This window comes from Saccostrea cucullata, unplaced genomic scaffold (genome assembly GCF_032062105.1).
Source record: "Saccostrea cucullata isolate Sc308-1 unplaced genomic scaffold, CSIRO_AGI_Scuc_v1 ctg482, whole genome shotgun sequence".
NCBI lineage: Eukaryota > Metazoa > Mollusca > Bivalvia > Ostreida > Ostreidae > Saccostrea > Saccostrea cuccullata.
The window spans coordinates 265,515-285,378 of NW_026932110.1; the positions used below are offsets into that span (position 1 = coordinate 265,515).

Below are 19,864 nucleotides of genomic sequence, written 5' to 3' on the forward strand. Positions count from 1 at the left end.
ACTATCTGAAGGACATAACCCACTACAAAAACAAAGGCCACCGCAGGAGTGTGCAACATATTCAGAGGTTCCCTCCTGAGCATTGCTGGAAAACTGTTTGAAGGTCTCCCCCTGTTTGGACTACAGCTTCTGGTAGAAGACTTTATCCACAATCGCAGCGTGGCTGAAACGGCAACCTCAACATCATCTTCTCGATACGCCAACTACAAGAAAGTGCAGAGAGTAGAATTAACCGTTTTACCTTTCTTTCATTCATTTGACAATGACGTTTTCCTTAGTAAGCAGAATTTGCCTTTTCCGGATGCTGTGCCTTATTACGCTGAACCTATAGTTTAAGTTATCTCTCATGGAATGGATCGTTTAGCTGCACGTCTTCTGGCTCTCGTAGGTTTAAAAAAAAAACTCAACTGAAAAAAAATTGTTTAAGGGAGAAAAAGATTAATAGCTCATTATCAATGAAAACGAATTGAAATTTTTTACTGAATTACCTCGAAATTGTTTTAGATTGTACAAGACTACAAGGGGAAGATATTTTTATACAAAGAACACCCTTTTTGGCTTTTTCTGACAAGAGATTTTAAGTTCGGTCTTAGTGCATTTGTCTCTCAGTCGCATAGTAATTACTTGGCTTTTCATTAGTTATCAATCACTTGTTTCAATCAATGTTTCTTCCCATCTGTATCCGTGAGCAATTCTAATGCATTTCTTCCAAAAAAGTAACATTTCCTAACGATTTCATGTTAATTGAAATATAGCAACTTATTTTTACACGTGAATTCCACCGAAACGAATTAATCCAAATTATCTATGTTTGGTTTAAATTTTTTTTCACACAACATTTTAAACAAAAGTGTTTATTTTATATTTATTTTATTTTATTGAAATTCTAGAGAAATTTTAAGTCATCTTATTTTAAAGAAATCGAAAGCAAACAGTCAAGGAAAATCCACCATTCCAATTGTCGAACGTCTCAAACGTGACTTAAAATAACGGACACAACACATTTAAAGTAAATTAGAAAAGTGGGTAATCTTAGAGTACAAGCCTTTGGGCAGGTCTAGTCTTGGAGAACTGTGGCACTTTCCTTGGGCGGAGAGGGCTTGTTACAAACTGCAATGGATGTGAAAACCTATAAATGTCACATAAAGACTCCGCTGAACTTTTAATTAAAATGACATATTTTTGTCCTCTGAGAAGAACCAAAGACAATGGTAAGGTTAAATAAATAAGGACATCACGTATGTAAATCAGAACAAAAATAAGGAATTCAGATTCTTAATCTGGACTTTTTCTGCCTTTATCACAAAGTAATAGACATCAAACAGAGCAATTGATATTCATTGAGCTAAATTTGTCCTTTGTAGTAGTCCCCCGGTATAATCAGAATCCATAACGTTATAAAAATGGTTTATGGAAGCATTAATTTACACCACGAGGGACATTTTGGACGACGCGTACATCACTAACATTCTTCCTTTTCTCCAAATTTTAACCAAAGGGCGAATTTTTTGTTTTACAATTACATTCCTATTTGTGGAGAAATGTAAATCATAATTGCGTCTGGTCGTTTTACCCTTCAGTTATAGATACGACAGAAATCAAAAAGCGTCTGGAAGAATTCCCTTGAAAAACCCTATCCCATTCCTTTTCACAAATGTTCAATAACATGTATGTGTATATGTACATTAAAGAAAGATGCCCTTTCATGTGCATTGCCGCTGTAGAAAAAATGGTTCTTGAAGACACAATTATATATTAAAAATTATTTACTTTTCAATCGTCAACTTCCCTTATACTAATGCAGAAATATAAACCCTTATCACCTGCATGTGAAGTTTATATCTCTCAGTTGATTCGATACGCAATATCATGTTTCACAATTGAAAAGAGATAAGTTATTGACAAACAAGTTGGTGAAACAAGAATATCAGCACTCTCGTTTAATGTCAACATTTCGTAAGTTCTATGGTGGATACAATGACCTTGTTGGCAAATACAATTTATCATTAATTCAATTTATCATTAATTTTCAGATGTCATTTCCTTATCATGACTGGTGTTTTTCAAACTATTGTTTGGCCATTATTTTGAGCTTTAATGCTGTTCGTTATCTCCATATATTTCATACCAAAATATAGATCTAAATGCTTTTTACTTGCCTTCCATGTTATGATGTTGCAGACATAAGATTCAATCGCTTGACTTTGCGGTGGGTTGCACAGTAGGAATTTTAATCCAAAATAGTCGTCTTTTTCTTGAAGGTATAAGAACCAATTTATTTTGTGAGAAAAACAATTTGCGTTTTGCGTAAGACAGCCTGCATGCAAAAAAATCTTGAATTTGTTTGGTTTTTTTTTTTTTTGGGGGGGGGGGGGTAGGATCCCAAAAAACAAGTAAGCAAACTTTTTGAAAATTGTGTCTCGTTCAATTTTTACCAAACAACTACCTCGTGCATATATCATACATACTGTAAAAAAGAGTCGCCCTCTTCTTGAAGCGAATTTTGGCGATACAAATTACACAGCTTAATTCCAAGTGCTATGATGATGAATATATCATACATAACTAACAATTTCCTGTGATGTGAATATATCCAGTACACGGGCAACAAAAGTTCAGACAATCTAAGGCATTGGAATCGCCCTCTACATCACGTCTCCCTCAGCGTTCGCTCTCTGTTTGTTTGTAGAACTTGTTCGTTGCTCCTATGGGATAATGGAACATTTCAGCCTCTAAAAAAAAATTTTTATGGCTCACAACATATTTCATCTGAACATGTATTAAATGAAACTTCTGTCTATCGTCTTCCAAATCACGGTCAATGATTTAAGTTTACTGGATGAAGTCTGAAGTCACCTTTCGAATTTGCCATATGTCGATATATTTCTGTATAAAACTTTACTCTCCAATTGTGGCGAAAACTTTGTGTCGTCATTTTGGCCACCTCTTGATTATACACCATGTAAAAGCTTAAAAATTACTATCAATATTCCTTAAATTGTGAACTTGATCTCTTGCAGATTTTCATAGATTCCTTATATTACTGTCAAAATTTAGGCCCATTGCACCTGCGATCTTGCTCCAGGGGTCTTAATTTGAATTTGAAAAAATAAACGATTCTTTACCAGACAAAAGTATGATCATATTGATTCATTATGAGTTTATGACCCTTTTGTTCTGAAGATTGATTGGCCCTTATTAGAATTTTTCATTCATATGAGACCGTGAAAAACTTCAAATTATGACCTATACTCTGCATTTGACTGTGAAAATATTTCAACGTTCCAACGGCGTTTGGAGAAGGTATACTATACCTGTACGTTTTGGACAAGGAAAAGGAATTACCTGTACGTTTTTGGACAAACAACAGAAACTACCTGTACGTTTCTAGGTTTGAGTACCGTTTGACGCAATGCTGGTGACGAGAATCGAACCTTGACCTCTTGATCACGGTAACAAGATTTCATATTTGCCATTTTTTGCAAAACTTGTACCCTCTGTGACCCAGTGAAAAATTTGAAAAATATTGAATTCCGTTTAGCCAAGGATGCATCTTTTCCAAGTTTGGATGAAATCGACTAGATGATACAGGATAAAAGAGAAAAATGTGAAAGTAAATAAATGAAAAATGACGTTACGATGGACACTTTTCCATTGAAAAAAATTACTTGGGCCTGTAATTTGCATGAAATTGTGAATAATATTGCCTAATGCGTATTTTTGAAGTCGTCACCCGCGTGTCGCAGTGGTTAGAGTGTTTACTCTAGAGTCGCGAAGTTAGGAGATGATCCTTACGTCGCGGGTTCGAATCCCACTGTGGGACGTGGAGACTGGTCCCTAGAATGAGACCGTATAAACCGAGGTCCCATGTCGCAGTAGGTGCTGGCACGAAAAAGAACCCTAACTGTACAATGGAGGCCGTTAGGGCCGAGTATAGGAGTATAGGACAAAATTTGCAGCTTTCCATCGGCAATTGGTGGCGTCTCCATATGAGTGAAAAATTCTCTAGAGGAGCGTTAACAATGTACAATCAATCAAGTTGAAGTCGAATTACGTGATCGCGATCGGAAGGCCGTGTGTTCGAATCACGGCAGCGACTGAACTAAGTCGATTATTTAAGATAAAAAAAAGTAACAACTATTCTTTCACCAAGTGCTCGACACTTTGATTGATTGAATGTTGTTTAACGTCCCTCTCGAGAATTTTTCACTCATATGGAGACGCCACCACTTGCCCGTGGAAAGCTGCAAATTTTGTCCTATACTTGGCACTGAGGGCCATTGAGCAGGGAGGGATCTTTTTAGTGCCAGCCCCTACTGCGACACGGGACCAGTGGGATTCGAACCCGCGACGTAAGGATTGACTCCTTACTTCGCGACTCTAAAGCAGACGCTCTAACCACTGCGCCACGCGGGCGACCTCGACACTTTAAAGTGAAAGTTGTTTTATATCCCTTTTGAGATTTTTCACTTAGTGAGATGCCGCTACTTGGAGATGGTGGGCTGCATCGACCTTTACTCGGCACTTACCGGGGACACGTATGGCCAATGAGCAGTGAAGGAACTTTTTCGTCCCTCGACACGGGACATTGGGTGATACGGTTTCATCCGAACTCCTCGTCTCCAACATATGTCACGCAGTAGAATTCGATACTGCAATATAAGGGTCCTCGACTTTAAGAGCAAATGCTCTAACCACTGCAACTTGGTTAGCCAAGGGTTTTCTGGCTAGTGAAGGTATAACCACAGTGACTGCACACGTAGGCGATCTAAGCAGCAATGAAACATATCAGTGATACAATACTGACTTACTGGATTTGAATTTAAATAATAAAAAAATTATACAGACAAAAATATAAATATAAATGTCCTTTTGATAGTATGAATATTAACGTAGCAGTCACTGCACAGACAAAATAAGTGTAAGCAGATTATGTTGTTTTTCTGCAACAGCTGCAATATTAATTCCCATACTAACAACCAAAAAGACTTATTCTTGTCCAACTTAAAGTCACTTTCATTCAAATTCTCAATCATTAACAAGTATTTTTTTTATTTTGGTAACGCCTGATTCAATCCAATTTTGGATCATTGTTTTCAACCTCTGTTTTTTTTTCTTTATTCTAGTCATAGATTTTATTGGCATATGCTTGTTATTTACAGAAATATTCAGGAACAGTTCAAACACGCTGGGGTCGTTGAGACCTTAACAGTTTAATACATTTCACAAGGAGCTGTTATTACACAACTATAGGCATCTTGACTTGTCTTGCCTGCATTTCTTCTTTCACAACAACACAACACTTCTGTAATGTACAGGGAGTGTTATTTCAAGGTCAACCAAGATATGTTACCATTGCAAGAAGAACAGTGTGACACCTAGAAAAGACACAAATGACCCCGCTGATATGGAAGTTTTAAATATATGATAATCCAAAGAGTGTGAAAATAGAAAGGCCTGGAATTGGGTAAAAATAATATGCCACACGGCTTCTTTTTAAGCTCACCTGAGCTGAAAGCTCAAGTGAGCTTTTCTGATCACATTTTGTCTGTAGTCCGTCTGTAAACCTTTTCCATTTTCAACTTCTTCCCAAGAACCAGTAGACAAATTTTAAGTAAACTTGCCAAAAAGCATCAAAGGGTGAAGGGGATTCAATTTTGTTCAAATGAAGACACAGGGGCCGGAAACATACTATACCGGTATTTGATTTTACATAATCACCATATATACTCTTTTTGATTAGGTAAAATCAAAATTAATAGAGTATGTTACTGGTCCCTGTGAATGAAGGGCTACACCCCCAGTCAAGGGGGGATACTAGTAATTTAGAAATGGTGAAAATTCGTTCGCATGTTTTAAAAATCTTTTCAAGAACCACTATGCCAGGAAAGATGAAACCTATGTGGAAACATCCTCAGGTAGTGTAGATTCAAGTTTGTTCAAATCATGACCCCCGGGGGTATGGCGGGGCCACAAGGGACGATAAAAGTGTTATGTAGAAATCACAGGTACTTGTGGACAGGACCCCCCCCCCCCCACGATATTCAATCCCGGGGTTTATTTAACATTTTTTTCACAATTTATATTTAGTACACTTATTCAACATGTTTGCAATAGGAACAAATCGTCAAAACCCCAAAATAATCGCTACTCAAAAAATACCCCACTATACATTATAAGACAGACCTTTCTCTATAATGTATAGTGGGGTATTTTTTTGAGGAGCGATTATTTTGGGGTTTTGACGATTTGCTCATATTGCAAACATGTTGAATAAGTGTACTAAATATAAATTGTGAAAAAAATGTCAAATAAGCCCCGGGGTTGAATATCGGGAGGGGGGGGGGTCCTGTCCACAAGTACCTGTGGTAGAAATATAGAGAAAAAATCTTCTCAAGAACAGCAAAGCCATGATTGGTCATGTTTATATGAAAGTATCCTCAGGTAGTGTACATTTAAATTTATTCAAATCATGACCCCCGGGGGTAGGGTTGTGCCACAATGGATGGTCAAATTTATACGTAGGAATATACATGTATAGGGAAAATCTTTAAGAATCTTCTTGAGAACAGCAAAGACGTGATAAGTCTTATTTATATGGGAAGCATCTTCAGGTAGTGTAAATTCAAGTTTGTTCAAATCATGACCCCTGGGGGTAGGGTGGGCCACAATAGACAATCAAAGTTTTACATAGGACCTGGCAATTAATGTTAGTTCAAAGTTAAGCAGGTACATGTAGTCATAGAAATTTTCTTAGTGAAGATTCAAGTTTGTTCAAATCATACCCCCTTCCCGTCATGGGTAAGTAAGGACCACTTGTAGATCTAAACCTTTCAGTACTGAACTTATTTTCGCTTCTTTTCTTAGCACAGTGCTCAGGTGAGCGATGTGGCCCATGGGTTTCTTGTTTCTTGAATCGGGGGCCCGTTTTACAAAGGAACTTTCGACACAGACCAAAAACTTCAGATGATTGTAAATTTTTTGCAAAATTAATGTCTCTTCAAAATTAATTGTGTAAAAATATCTCACCACATTTCTTTTAAAAATAATAAAATAAATTTCGGTATATTTATTAAAAAGTTATATGAAAAATCATATTTGGTCTTAGTCGAAAGTCCGTTTTGTAAAACGGGCCCCTGATGTCTTTACCAAGCATTTTTTTTTTCAAAAACGTATCTTCAGCGAAGAATTGAAATTTGAGAAACACCAAAATATTTATATATTAAATTAATAAAACGTGTTCTTTTTTTTTAAGTTAAATCCTTACATTATTGTGTATTTTGGAATAGAGACGAATATTGAAAAACGTGAATTTTTTGGCCACTGTCGAAGAATATTTAAGAATATGGAAAGAATGATGCAATCCATAACGTCAAATAAGTCGAAATGTTAGAAAATCACGTCATTTTCATTCACTAAATGTTCAAGTGATATTTAAGTAAAACCAAGACTTAGTATATTTAGTTTTTTTGTTCTTCAGAAATTCACAAGCCAAAAAATAACTTGCATTTAACAATAATGATCATTGCAATGCACTTTGTGGAAAACATATCAACCTTAAATGTTATCGTTTTAAAGAGTTCTCTCATAATACAATTGCTAAGATGTGCACAACTTGAGTTGCAACAATTTGTTGCAGTTATGACACTAAATCTTTCAGAAAAAAATTCAATGCTTATACCATCTTTAAAAGAATTGTTTGCTCTCTCTAGACCGACTGGCTAAAATATCCGACTCCATTTTTTTTTTTTCAACTTGAAAGAAAATTTCAACCACCTACCAATCTATTTCGTTTACCCTGAATTGGAAGAAGGCAAACATTCTTTTAAAGATGACCTTATATATTCACAGTTTTAACACACTGCCTTGCCTACAAAAGGTAATTTCTATTTCAAAATTTCTTCGTAAGGGTTATTAAATTACATTCCTTGATAGAGCATTCGAACATCTATCATTAAAATTTTGAATTTCGCTTATGACGTTGCATTTGCAGTTGCAGTTCCCCGACAGATTTAAGGAAAAATCATTTCTAAATCTCATTCCTCCACCATTCAGAAACCGACTCTTGAGTTTCTCATGGTCCAAGATGTATAACTATGCAATGTAGCAATCATTTTGAATAAAACTACCAAGAACCCAAGGTTTAAGTTGAGCACTTTTATTATAAAGCAGTAGATATCAATTCTAATACAAAGATCATTCTCTGGAACCTCAGTCTATTTCTTGCCCTTTTTAACTGGCTTTGATGCCTTCTTGACAGCTTTCTTTCCACCCTGATAAAAAGATAAATATTTTTAATTTAAAATATACATAAAACATACTGTAACTAATTTAGCATTATATCCTAGTATACATGTGACAAGAAATCAAGGTAACTCCTATATTGATAGGCTTTTCAATAAGTTAGGAGTGGTAAGATCCACCGCTACCATTTCCTCCCTACAGGGGGCACCTGCCAATTTAGACAGAGAACTTCTGGTGAGGACTTGGTGTGTCACATCTGCTGCGACCTCCTCCCAGGTCTCATCACCCGCTTCATTAATCAGACCCCCATTTTACCTGTTCCTACCTGGAGGCGCAGGGGAGCGACAGCCAAGATTAATTTAGACCCCATTCCCTCTCTCTCCAACCAACATTTTACTGTTGCTTGGCTGGTACTCATTTAATTGAAAATTTTCATTCATAAATTTAAAATTGGAAATCATTTTGAAGAACAGAGTTGTTTTTTCTGCGACCTATGGGTCAAGATAAACACAATTGGAGCACTCTGTTGAATGGTGAGCTAAGATTAGATGCTTGAGTTTGAAATGTGAATGAATGATCAAACTAGCTTCTTTGTTGTGCTATCTTGTAGTGTTTGGAAGCCTTTTCATTCATGTTTACCTTGACAGAGGTTTCTGTTTTAAATCTAAGTCAAAGCCCTTATTTGACCACCAGGGACTTTTTTCCCAGGTAGAACTATATCACAAATCACAAACTCTAAACGTGACCTAAATTTCTGGGAAGACAGGACCTTGGAAATGGTTAGAGACCTTTATCATCATATTTAGTGCAAGATCTTTTAAATCTGATAGACTGACCACAATTTACAGACCTTAATCAAAAACCTATTTATGAATACTTTTTTATGAAAATTCAGACACAAAGGAACAGACATGCATAAAATTAAGCAACCGTGAGTCAATCGCATCAGATTCAGGTTCTTTAGAGTGTGAGAACATCAAAGTCTAATGCTCTAAAGCATCTGTAAAAATTACAGACATCTGACCATAACCTGTCCTAATCCTTCTTAAAAGAGAACTGACAGAGACTGGACAGGACAGATTGCTGAATGCATTGACACGGAATGGCACCCACTCCTAACTAGCTACAGCAATAAGTGGATGTCCTCAGTGTTCCCCTACAAAGAGAAAGACAAGGAGTTTTACCCCCAAGGTTGTAATTACAGACTGTACCAAGTCTTTAAGTTCATCATAACTGTGGAGTTCCCCCTCTCAGATGTCTCAAAATATTGACAGAGAATATCTTCAATTGTTTCATCTTTCAACACCGATAATCACAAAACCAACAGACCCATGTAATGCATAATCTGAAGAGGACTTTTTATTGGCTGAGTGCAACTTTGTTGTGTTTGTTTTCAGAGATAAAAATCAGAAAAAAGGATTATTAAGAAAAGAATTGGGAATCTCCCGTAAAAGAAAATTTTCTTTGAAAATTAATTTTTCATCTTAATTTACCAGGAAGTATATTATAGCATTTCAATAAAGGTGTTCTAGCAACATTTTCAAATGAGTTCATATTATCTTTTTTTATGGGCAAACAATCTAGCTTTTAATACCTCGTGTATGACAGATTAAATTCAACAATGTGCCATCATAGGAAAAGGCTAAGTAAATAATTAGGGTACCTGCTTAACGTGTGAAAGTTGACAAATAAGAGCTGTCGGCTTTTGAGGTCCCTCCTAAATGACCATCATGCACTTCAAATGAGAGACAAGTGATGGGTACCAGCCACTCTGTCAATATTGACCCACAACCCCCCACATTGTGTTTTTATGTTAGTGGAGCAGATTAAATTTTATCTTCACTTAACAGCAGAAGGGAGGAAACTCTGTTTTAAAATAGTCAATTCTGCTCAAGGTAACGTAGCTGTACCAAATGATTTATCTACAATATTTGATGCTTTATAGTATCATCAACATGGAATAATTATCACGACAGAAAAGTTTTTGTGCCATTAATTGGCAATTTTTCATTTTGGGGCTAGACCATGTCATTTTTTTGGGGAAGGACTGTACCAAGACCATATATCAATGAATCTTATTAAATTTCAATTATATATATATTTTTAAAAAAATTCCTCCTCCATGTATAACAAATTATTTCCTTATCGACTTTTTTTACCGTGACAAAGTTAAAACTGGTACCAAGTTAAACGGTATCAATTCAACTTATGACACCGATTCTTTATTTGGGGCAGGTGTTTTAATACTTCAAAGTAATAGTCTTATACATTAGGCTAATTTAAAAGATTTTTATGAAGATTTTTAAAATTCTATTAAATCATTTGAAATAAATTTTAATATTTTCATATAAAATTCTATGGAATCTTTTTTTATGAAAATGGAAAACAAAGATACCGGTAACACTCAGTGCATGATCGAGTCTTAGATGAACTTTGAATAAACTGTTTCTCAATTATTTAAAAATATTAGGTAATGTAGGCAGGCTGTACAATGCATTATTTGTGAAAATTTTACCACAGATATTAATTTTACTTCTGAACAAAGCAAAGTAAATACGAAATCCAAGAGCCAAATCGGGAATAGGTAAAATCAAATGACATTGCTTGTTGAGGAATTATGAACAAACATACACACTCATAAGGAACCTGTAAATTATGAGCATCAAGAGGTTGGGAAGTGGCGGGGTTTGTTTGAAGTCCTGATCCTGAGGCACGAGGACTGCCCTCCTAGCCACACTCGCAGACCTTCAACAGTCCCATAATCCCCACTTCAGATAAATGGAGGACCACTTCTTCACATCCACTTAGGACCCCGATACTGTTTATTCTCACTTTTATGAGAAGTTTTCTAACTGCATCTCATTCCTACCAATACCCTCTGCCAGATTTAGCAGCACCTGGTCACATACAGGAATGGCAGACATAAAAGGAAACAAATCTGACGACTGATTTATGGCTTAAAAGTTCTTTTGACTTATACATGAATACCAAGATTCAAGGATTAATTCTTACATCATTGGAATTATAATAAACTCTCTCCTGTGATTAAATCTGTAAATCTGCTGTTCTGTGCAAAATGATTAATATAATTACATTGTGAAATTAATTGCTAAAAATTCACTTGAATTCATGTTTTTTTCAAGCAGCATGCAATTAAGTCTCTGTTTAAAATATGATCCCACTATGTGAACATTACCATGTTTAGTGACACAGAATATCAATTTAATTCTATTTGTACAGTTTTGATTCAAATGCTCTTTTCAACATATTTTGTTATCCTCCATGTACTTCTGTAAAATATTCTAAGCTATTCTGAGCAGATCAAGGGTTAATGAGGTATTGCTATACAGTTTGTCCGCAAGTCTGTAGTTTATTTCTACATGCATTCCTAGATCTGTTATCAACCTGAATTCATTCAGGTATGCAAGTCTTTAATCTTCGTGCATAGTAATGCATCTACCCCAGAAATGTCTGAATTCATCTCACAGACTTAGAATTTTAGACTAAGATTTGCCACTGTGTGTTCCATTTACTTTATAGTTCAGCTAGAGTTTATTGTAATGGAGAAAGGATGATCAACAGAATGCTCCAAATTTTTAACCAATAGTTAGGGTATTGCATAAAGTTATCCCCTATTTTTCAAAATGAGCTTGTAATTTTGCTAGCAATTGAATTGTTATTTGATTATAGCTACCAAATATTCTGCTCAGGACAAAAATTACAAGTTTATGAAGTACTCTTTCCTCATTAAAATCAATTTCATTTAGCGGCAGACACTTACATGTCAATCATTATTGTCTAGACTACAAAAATACTTATATCCAGCAAGACCTCCAACACTTTTGCCTTCTATGAAAAATAAAAAATGAAAATTATAAAGTTGACAAAAATTGTGCGCCCACAGCAAATAATGAATTTTTACTCTTTGATGGTTTTGAAAAAAAATTCAAAATTTGGTACTGATCATCACGCAATTCTTTAGCTCCATAAATCAGTATTAAAATAGTCCAGATTTTTAACTTTGCATAAATTTGTCATAAATATAAATGACCTTAGTTTGAGAAACTGTGCCGTACAATATTTTCAAGAGAAGTATCATGAAGCAGGTGACTCTCAATGTTATCCTAATTATATAGTCAAATTTTATTCCAAATATGAAATACAAAATATATCAGATGTCAATTTTCCTAAAAAAAAAAAACAAAATGGTAAAATGGCCTACCTTAGCAGAATCTTTCCTTGAGCTCTTCCTACAAAAGGAAAAGGAATCAAATTTTAAATGCTAGTACAAGAAAGACAACTCTACCAGGGACTTTCTCAAACAATTCTACTGAAGTACAGTTTCTTCTGTTAGTTCCAATTCTGATTCCTTAGCCTAACAATTTACAGTCATTACTGATGTTACTAATTCTAAAAATCAATCTCCTAGCAATTTGTTGTTTATAATTAATTTATACAAGTTTCATTTTCAAACTTTTCTTAATAATTTGATAAATTGTCTCAATTTTTCATCTTAAAATCACTCTCCAGTGAGGTAAAGAAATGAATCTGTATTATTTGGGGGTGTGAGGGAGTTGTGTTATATTTACTTTTTTTCTGGGCTGCTGACTTCCTCCTCCTCCTCTTCTTCCTCCTCCTCCTCCTCCTCTTCACTCTCCATCTCCTCATCTTCATCCTCAGACTGACAACAACAAATTTAAAATTCACTGCGTCCAATCAAAAGACAGACGACTTATCCAGTAATAAATACGATATCAGACACAATATGAAGAGCAGATGATCACCTTGAATATCACTTACAAATTCAGAGGAGACATGTAGTTACAGTTATATTGGATAAAGCCAAAATATGAAACAATATTCACCTCCTCTTCTTCACTTTCTGATTCCTCCATCTTTTTTTTCTGAAGTGATAAAAATAACGCGATTATGACAAGGTGACCAGATCTGACTCTGGGATTGTGTCTGTACAGTTTAATCCTGTGGTATAACTTACCTTAGCTTTACCCTTGGCTTTGCCTGTGGAGGCCTTCCTCTTTTTGCTCTTCGCCCCTTTTTTTGGCGATTCCTCCTCCTCCGTTTCTTTCAGGTCCTCTTCCTCCGTCTCTGTGTAATCTTCTGTGTCTTCATCCTGACTCATGTTGGGATCTTCCGGGTATTCTGATCATAAGAGAAATGGAATGCTATTGGACAATGGCATATTTGGCATCTCCAAACATTAGGAAGAATGATGGAAGAATTACAGAGAGATGGATCCGACCAATATTATTATCCCTCACTTTCTGAGAAAGCAGGGGAGAAAAAAATCCTTGAACTTCAGTTAAACATTGATGAAACTGCAAAATTCCAAATTGAATTTTTAGAGTTTAATAAAACTTGAAGTCTATAGACTTATTCTTACTTATTCTCATTGTTCCTATAAACTGTCTACTATATTCTGAATATAAACTAGACTTGCCATCACTTACCCACAATTTCTTGAGCTGAGAGAAAAACGGGACCTGTTCCTTCCACAAGTCGAAATGTCACCTCCTCACCAAAACTTAAATCTAGGGCACACTAAAAACAATGGAAAAGGCAAGTTAAAAATAACTATTTTTGATATGATGCAATCAAAAAATGCATTTTGGTATAAAACAAACAATGTGTAGTATACAGTATAGTTCAGAATACAGTAGTCTTAAGGGATTTGATGTGTGTTAGATCAAACTAGTGGCACAGTTGTGATCTATATAAGAATTGTGAAAATCTTCTCACAATTTTGAGGAGCACCCTTGCTCATCTTAATCATGCTTTAAGTTTTTCTGTTAAATGTATGTATGGGCAGAGATTTTTTATGCCTTTTCACTTAACAGAGCCCCGCCCAAACATCAAATCTTCTGACCACAGTGCCACAATTCTGGAAGAAACTATCTAGTATATCATCATAACCATGCATTTTGTTTTCTTTAGACATGCATAGATGATTTCTTTAAGAATTTCTGCACTGATTGATCACTGGAGTCACCCTAAGTAACACCTGAAACCTTGAACAAAGACCAGTTCCATATTATCACCTGAAAACAAATCTTGATTGAAACAAGACTGAAACAAGAGATGTTTGTAAAACACTTATGCCCCCCCTTCCCCCAAATAATTGGAATTTTTCTAAGTCGGAGGGGCATAACTCTGTCAAAAATGGCTCGATATTGTACCTAAAACAAATTTGACCTAGATCAGTCCAGTCCAATACGAAAATTCGTAATATTACGAAAAAACGTAAGATTACGAGAAAGCATAATATTACAAGTTATCGTAATATAAAACTTATATTACAATTTTTCGTAATGTAGTTAAATTACGAATACGCGTAAAATAGCAGATGCAAGAGACTATATTACGAGTTTTCGTAATCCAAGACAAATTCAAGCATTGTAGAAATTGAGTGGCGGGTAGCAAAGTAAAACGTTTTAAAATACGAGATGCCACGGGCGATAACTTGTACGACTTACTGAGATTTGAATTCTGTGTATTTCAATAAGAATTGCACGAACAGTTGAATTATGAGACGAGGGTGTGATTTTTAGGGTAGACTTCGCAAGAAAAGTAGGGAGTTCGGGTGATATAGACCAATGCGACATGCTAAAGCGAATATTGAAATTTACTGGAAAATTGGTCTTATCCTTGGGAAAATTCCTATAAAAGAATAATAAAAGAAATTGTCCACTCACCCATCGCTGACTGTACTTTCTTCTTGAATTTCCATGCTTTCTGATAGGCGTAACTGACCAAACTGACCGCGTGCTATCAGTAGCCGTGGATATATATTACTGACGTCATACTTTGCTACCCACCACTCAATTTCTTGTAATGCTTGAATTTGTCTTGGATTACGAAAACTCGTAATATACCGTAATTTTTGGGTTATAGGTCGATGGGGTATATAGGTCGAAAGGCTCAATTTCAGCCTTAATTTTTGAAAAATCCTAAGATAGGACGAACTTACTATATAGAACGAGGCTTTGTTTCCCGTTTTCTAAAGATTCTTACGCAGATACAACTTATCAGAACAGGTAAACCCCTAGAATTTCTGGGGTTTATTCCGTGACATAAAGGTATCAAGAAATGAAACAGGTATTTTAATGAGTACAGAATTTAAATTAAGTTTTTTTTTAAAAAAGTAGTTAAAACTTCTTTAAATTGTGTTACTACTTATTTTTTTCCAACTTGCCTGTTCAATGCCTCCGTAGTTTCACACCGTTGTTAAATCAAAGGCATAAATAACATGTAAATACATTATTATTTTACAGCTATAATATTCGGGAAATACCCGAGACCAAAGAATAGTAATTCCGATTTAAGAACAACTTGGACACATTCCTATTAATTTTATTCAGACATTATTTACCGGTGGACGACAATTACTTCGATGTCCGCCATTTTTATTTTTCTTCTCCAGGGATTCGCTAAAACACGCAAATGACCATTGAATGTATATATCAAGCAACAGTAAAGAATTGAAATCATATTAACACTCTATAATAAGTTTAATTTATAAATTTAATTGAGAGTACATTCACAATTTGACTGTCAACATGAATTTCACGGCTTTGTTTGTTCAATGATGTGCAACACTAATACCCTATAACGGCACGTGGGTTTGTTATAATCATGCCCCGCAGGCATTTAAACCAACACAGGAGTTACACCTTTGCGTACACAGTGTAAATCCCTTTATCTTTCAGACAATTAAAATTCTGTTAGAAGCCAATCTTTGTATGCCGGTAAATCAATGTAAATTATATTTCTGTCACCCGTATTTATTGCTAATTCTTTGCTTAAGACAATAAAAAATATTTAATATACTATTTCAATTTATCACTACTAATAAATGGTAAAAACACTACAGTTGTGATCTTAAAAATTTTTAAATTTTAAATTTTGAAGGTTTTACTTTTAGTAAACGGTAGACTTCCTAACTTCACAAGATGGATACCGCATGATGTTAATGGATAATACATTGAGGAATTATTTAATAGATGAAGCAATGTAGTTTTCCTTTGTCATCAATGGATAATTAATGCAATTTATTTTGTAAGAAAGCTATAGAATAAATATTTTATTGTTTACCTGGGCAATAATTTTTCTGCGTAAAATAATGAAAAAAGTTATGAAAGTGGCAACGATTTGCTTTAAAATTGACGTAAATTTTATTGATTTTGGGGCATTTTTCGTAAATGCCTTATACAGGTCGAATTCGTTATTGGGCGAATTTCTGAAAAAAAAGTATGACCTATTATCCGAAAATTACGGTAGTCTCTTACAATCTGCTATATTACGCGTATTCGTAATTATCTATATTACGAAAAATTGTAATACAAGTTTTATATTACGATAACTTGTAATATTACGCTTTTTCGTAATCTTACATTTTTTCGTAATATTACGAATTTTCGAATTGGACTGGACTGTAGATATTCTATGATAAATCTTAATACCAAATTTCATTTAATATGTGCAACTTCTGCGAAGAAAATGAATGGAAACGGCAAATTATTGGAATTAATCCTAATCCAAGTGGCATAACTTTGTAGAAAATAGCCCGATTGTGCCCAAAACAGAACTTGGCCTAGATATTCTTATGATAAATCTTTATACCAACAGGTCCAGTCCAAAGACTATTTCTACCTACTTAGCTATTAATAGCTACCTAGGTATTTAAAGCTACCCAAAGTAGCTATTTTCACCTAGTCTTTTTACAATTTCTGCATTTTGCAGCAAAAAGACCAAATGGCGCAACATGGTGAATACCATATCTTTTGATACAGTCACACTAATGATGAATACGACAAAATTTTTGTCAAAAAATGATTACTTCCTAAATCGGCAATTTTACATTAGTTTCTATGCAAAATTGATAATATACGAAGTAATCATTTTTTGGCCAAATTTTTGTCATATCCATCATCAGTGCAACTGTATAAAGAAATTTTGTGCTCACCATGTTGCGCCGTTCCTACATTTGGCCACAAAATGCAAGTAAAGCAGAAAGTAGGTAAAAATAGCTACTTTGGGTAGCTTTTAATACCTAGGTAGCTATTAATAGCTACGTAGGTAGAAATAGTCTTTGGACTGGACCTGACCAAATTTCATTTCAATATGTGTAACCTCTGCAAAGAAAATGAATGAAACTGATTGTGAACGAAAGACCAACCAACAGACAGCAGCAAAACAATACGCCCTTACTTCTTTGAAGTGAGGCATAATCAATGTTAACACCTACCATATCTGATTTTCCTCGAGTTAATGATGCTATAGGAGCCTTGAGATCTTTTCTGTAGGAGTCTTTTGTTTCCATTTGTATGAGGTTTCTTTCATTTTCTACTGCTGAAATCCCTAGGACTGCCTATAACACAAATTAGAACACTAAGTATGGTGGTTGTAAGTAAACTTGACAAAATAAAGAACTATATTTCAATTCCTTCATAAATATTCAGCATTCTGTGTAGATGTCTAGTACAATCAATCAGTACATTATAGCTACTTAGCTAATGAATTATACTCACCACAGCTTTATTTAGCTTCTTGAAGTATTAGTAGCTCTATTTAGTTATTTCAATGCCAGATTTCTTAATTTTGCTTTTTATTTAAGACAAAAAAATCACAAATACTTAGACAAGGGAGTTTTGAAAAATCAACTTAAACTATAATTTAAACATTGCTGCTTCTGAAAACTAAGCATCAATGCTAAAAGCTGTTTCCATTGCACACAACACCTTAACTGTATGCAGCGAGGCAAGGATAAAGATGATTATGTAACTTATAATTACCAATTCTCATGTTAAACAAGCGAATCTCTTTTGAAATTTCATTCAACAAGAAACTGTGTGGTCACAAATTAACAGTTGTATATATAAGCACCAAATCTTTTTGGACTTAGGTTGCAATTACATTGAAGACACATCTTCATTGCATTGAAGACAGTCACATCTTCAAGAGTATCTTTTTCATAAAATGTTTTCAGAACAGTTCAAAAGTTTAAAATAATCACTGCATCAAAGTGCAACTTTTTAAACATTCTGAAAAAAATTGTGAAGAAATAAGTTTGTTTAAGATGGCTTTTTAAAGCTAGGGTTGGCAAATAAAGCTCTTGTACAAGCTAACAAGCTCTGTAGTTATGAATCTGGTGATTGTACCAGCCATGTGTATACAAATGAACATGACTTACGGTTTTAAGAAATAAGGTGTGGATGAGGTAGTCTTCATCTTCGTCCTCTTCTTTGAATGAGAAAACAAAAGTTGGCTTCTCCTTGCTCAGTTCGCATGCTGCAAATCAAAGAATTCCACAGTTAAAACGAATTCCGTTTTATACAAATAACGAAGTCTAGTTAAGTAATGAATCCCTCTAAAATGTTCTGCATTTTAAAATTACTTTCGTATTATATAACTATTTCAACAACAAAATGAGGTTTGTGCCATCTTTAGATGCTGTATCAAGAGGCAAAATACATTTTCCATCAACAATGTATGACTCATCGATGCTAAATAGTCGTCTGTTCATTTCAAAGGAAATTCACATTGGAAATTCTAAAAATTAGAGCATATTAAACTTTTAGAGTTATTATTATCTTACCCCAGACATACTCCTTTGCTTGGTCTGCCATCTTTCGTTTTATTGCACGTCTTCCCTTGTCCGTGTGTCGTGGCCTAATGCGACAAAACTGCTTCTTGTTCGAATGAATTTCTCGTGCAGATCACCATGTGGCGCGAAAATGACCTCTTCTTGTAGGATTCACCAAGATGAAAAGTCCGGAGGAATTCCGTATGCTCAATGTCAACACAAACACGTGGGATTATAAAAAATCTCAAACCAAATGCAATAAAGAGTCTCTCTCTCTCTCTCTCTCTCTCTCTCTCAACCGTTTAGATTGAACGGGTGTATCTACAAACTAGTTGACAAATAGATGTAAAACAAAAAAATATTTCAAGGAAATCGTTCCAAACAAAATATTTAAAGTAATGGTTCCTTGTTTGAAAAGATAAAAAATTCCGAGGGCGAGGGGGGTGGGGTCTCCAACAAATCAAACTTTAGAATTTTTTTTACAAACAAAAAACTGCAAAAAAGTAAACAGCTTGCAAAAACCTTAAAAGCTTGTGTCGGAATGAAGCCATTTCCAAGGACAAAAGGGGTTTGTTTAAACGGATTTAATATTCTTTCGTACGTTTAAATGGAAAAAAAATTTTAAATTCATTCACTTAAATAAAACAAAAAATATTTCCAGGAAATTGTTCGCAACGCTAACAAAATCTGTCAAAGCTAATCTGTACAAGATTCTTGTACAAATTTTAAACAGCGAAGATTCGAAATTTAAATGATATTAATTACTGTAAATATTGATAAAGATGATACACTGTAATTCATTATCTATTTTAAATCTATAATCACTCAGAACGACTTATTTTCAAAGATTTTAGGAAACTATTTTGCGGAGTAAAAATTAAAATCTTAATTAAAAAATTCTTTTAAGGTGTAACAAATTAAAATAAATTATGTTTTCCGATAAGAAATATTATTTCACACAATTATAAATACAACTTTTAATCAAAAACAATTTTTCCAAGAATCTTGTATAACAAGCGT

At 34.6% G+C, this 19,864-nt stretch overlaps 1 protein-coding gene across 2 annotated transcripts; it reads right to left on the reverse strand.

Moving 5' to 3' along the window:
- Window positions 1-8,142: 8,142 nt before the first annotated feature.
- On the reverse strand, window positions 8,143-19,016 carry LOC134234469 (mitotic apparatus protein p62-like). Of its 2 annotated transcripts, XM_062716546.1 has the most exons (9): window positions 18,857-19,016; window positions 18,452-18,549; window positions 17,507-17,629; window positions 13,713-13,803; window positions 13,241-13,404; window positions 13,110-13,148; window positions 12,834-12,925; window positions 12,467-12,494; window positions 8,143-8,273 (listed from the first exon to the last, which is right to left on the reverse strand). In XM_062716546.1, the coding sequence occupies exons 1-9, from the start codon at window positions 18,885-18,887 to the stop codon at window positions 8,217-8,219; spliced, it is 723 nt and encodes a 240-aa protein (XP_062572530.1). In that variant the 5' UTR covers window positions 18,888-19,016; the 3' UTR covers window positions 8,143-8,216. The 2 variants fall into 2 exon arrangements, with proteins under 2 accessions (XP_062572530.1, XP_062572531.1); XM_062716547.1 differs by lacking the exon at window positions 13,110-13,148.
- Window positions 19,017-19,864: the final 848 nt, after the last annotated feature.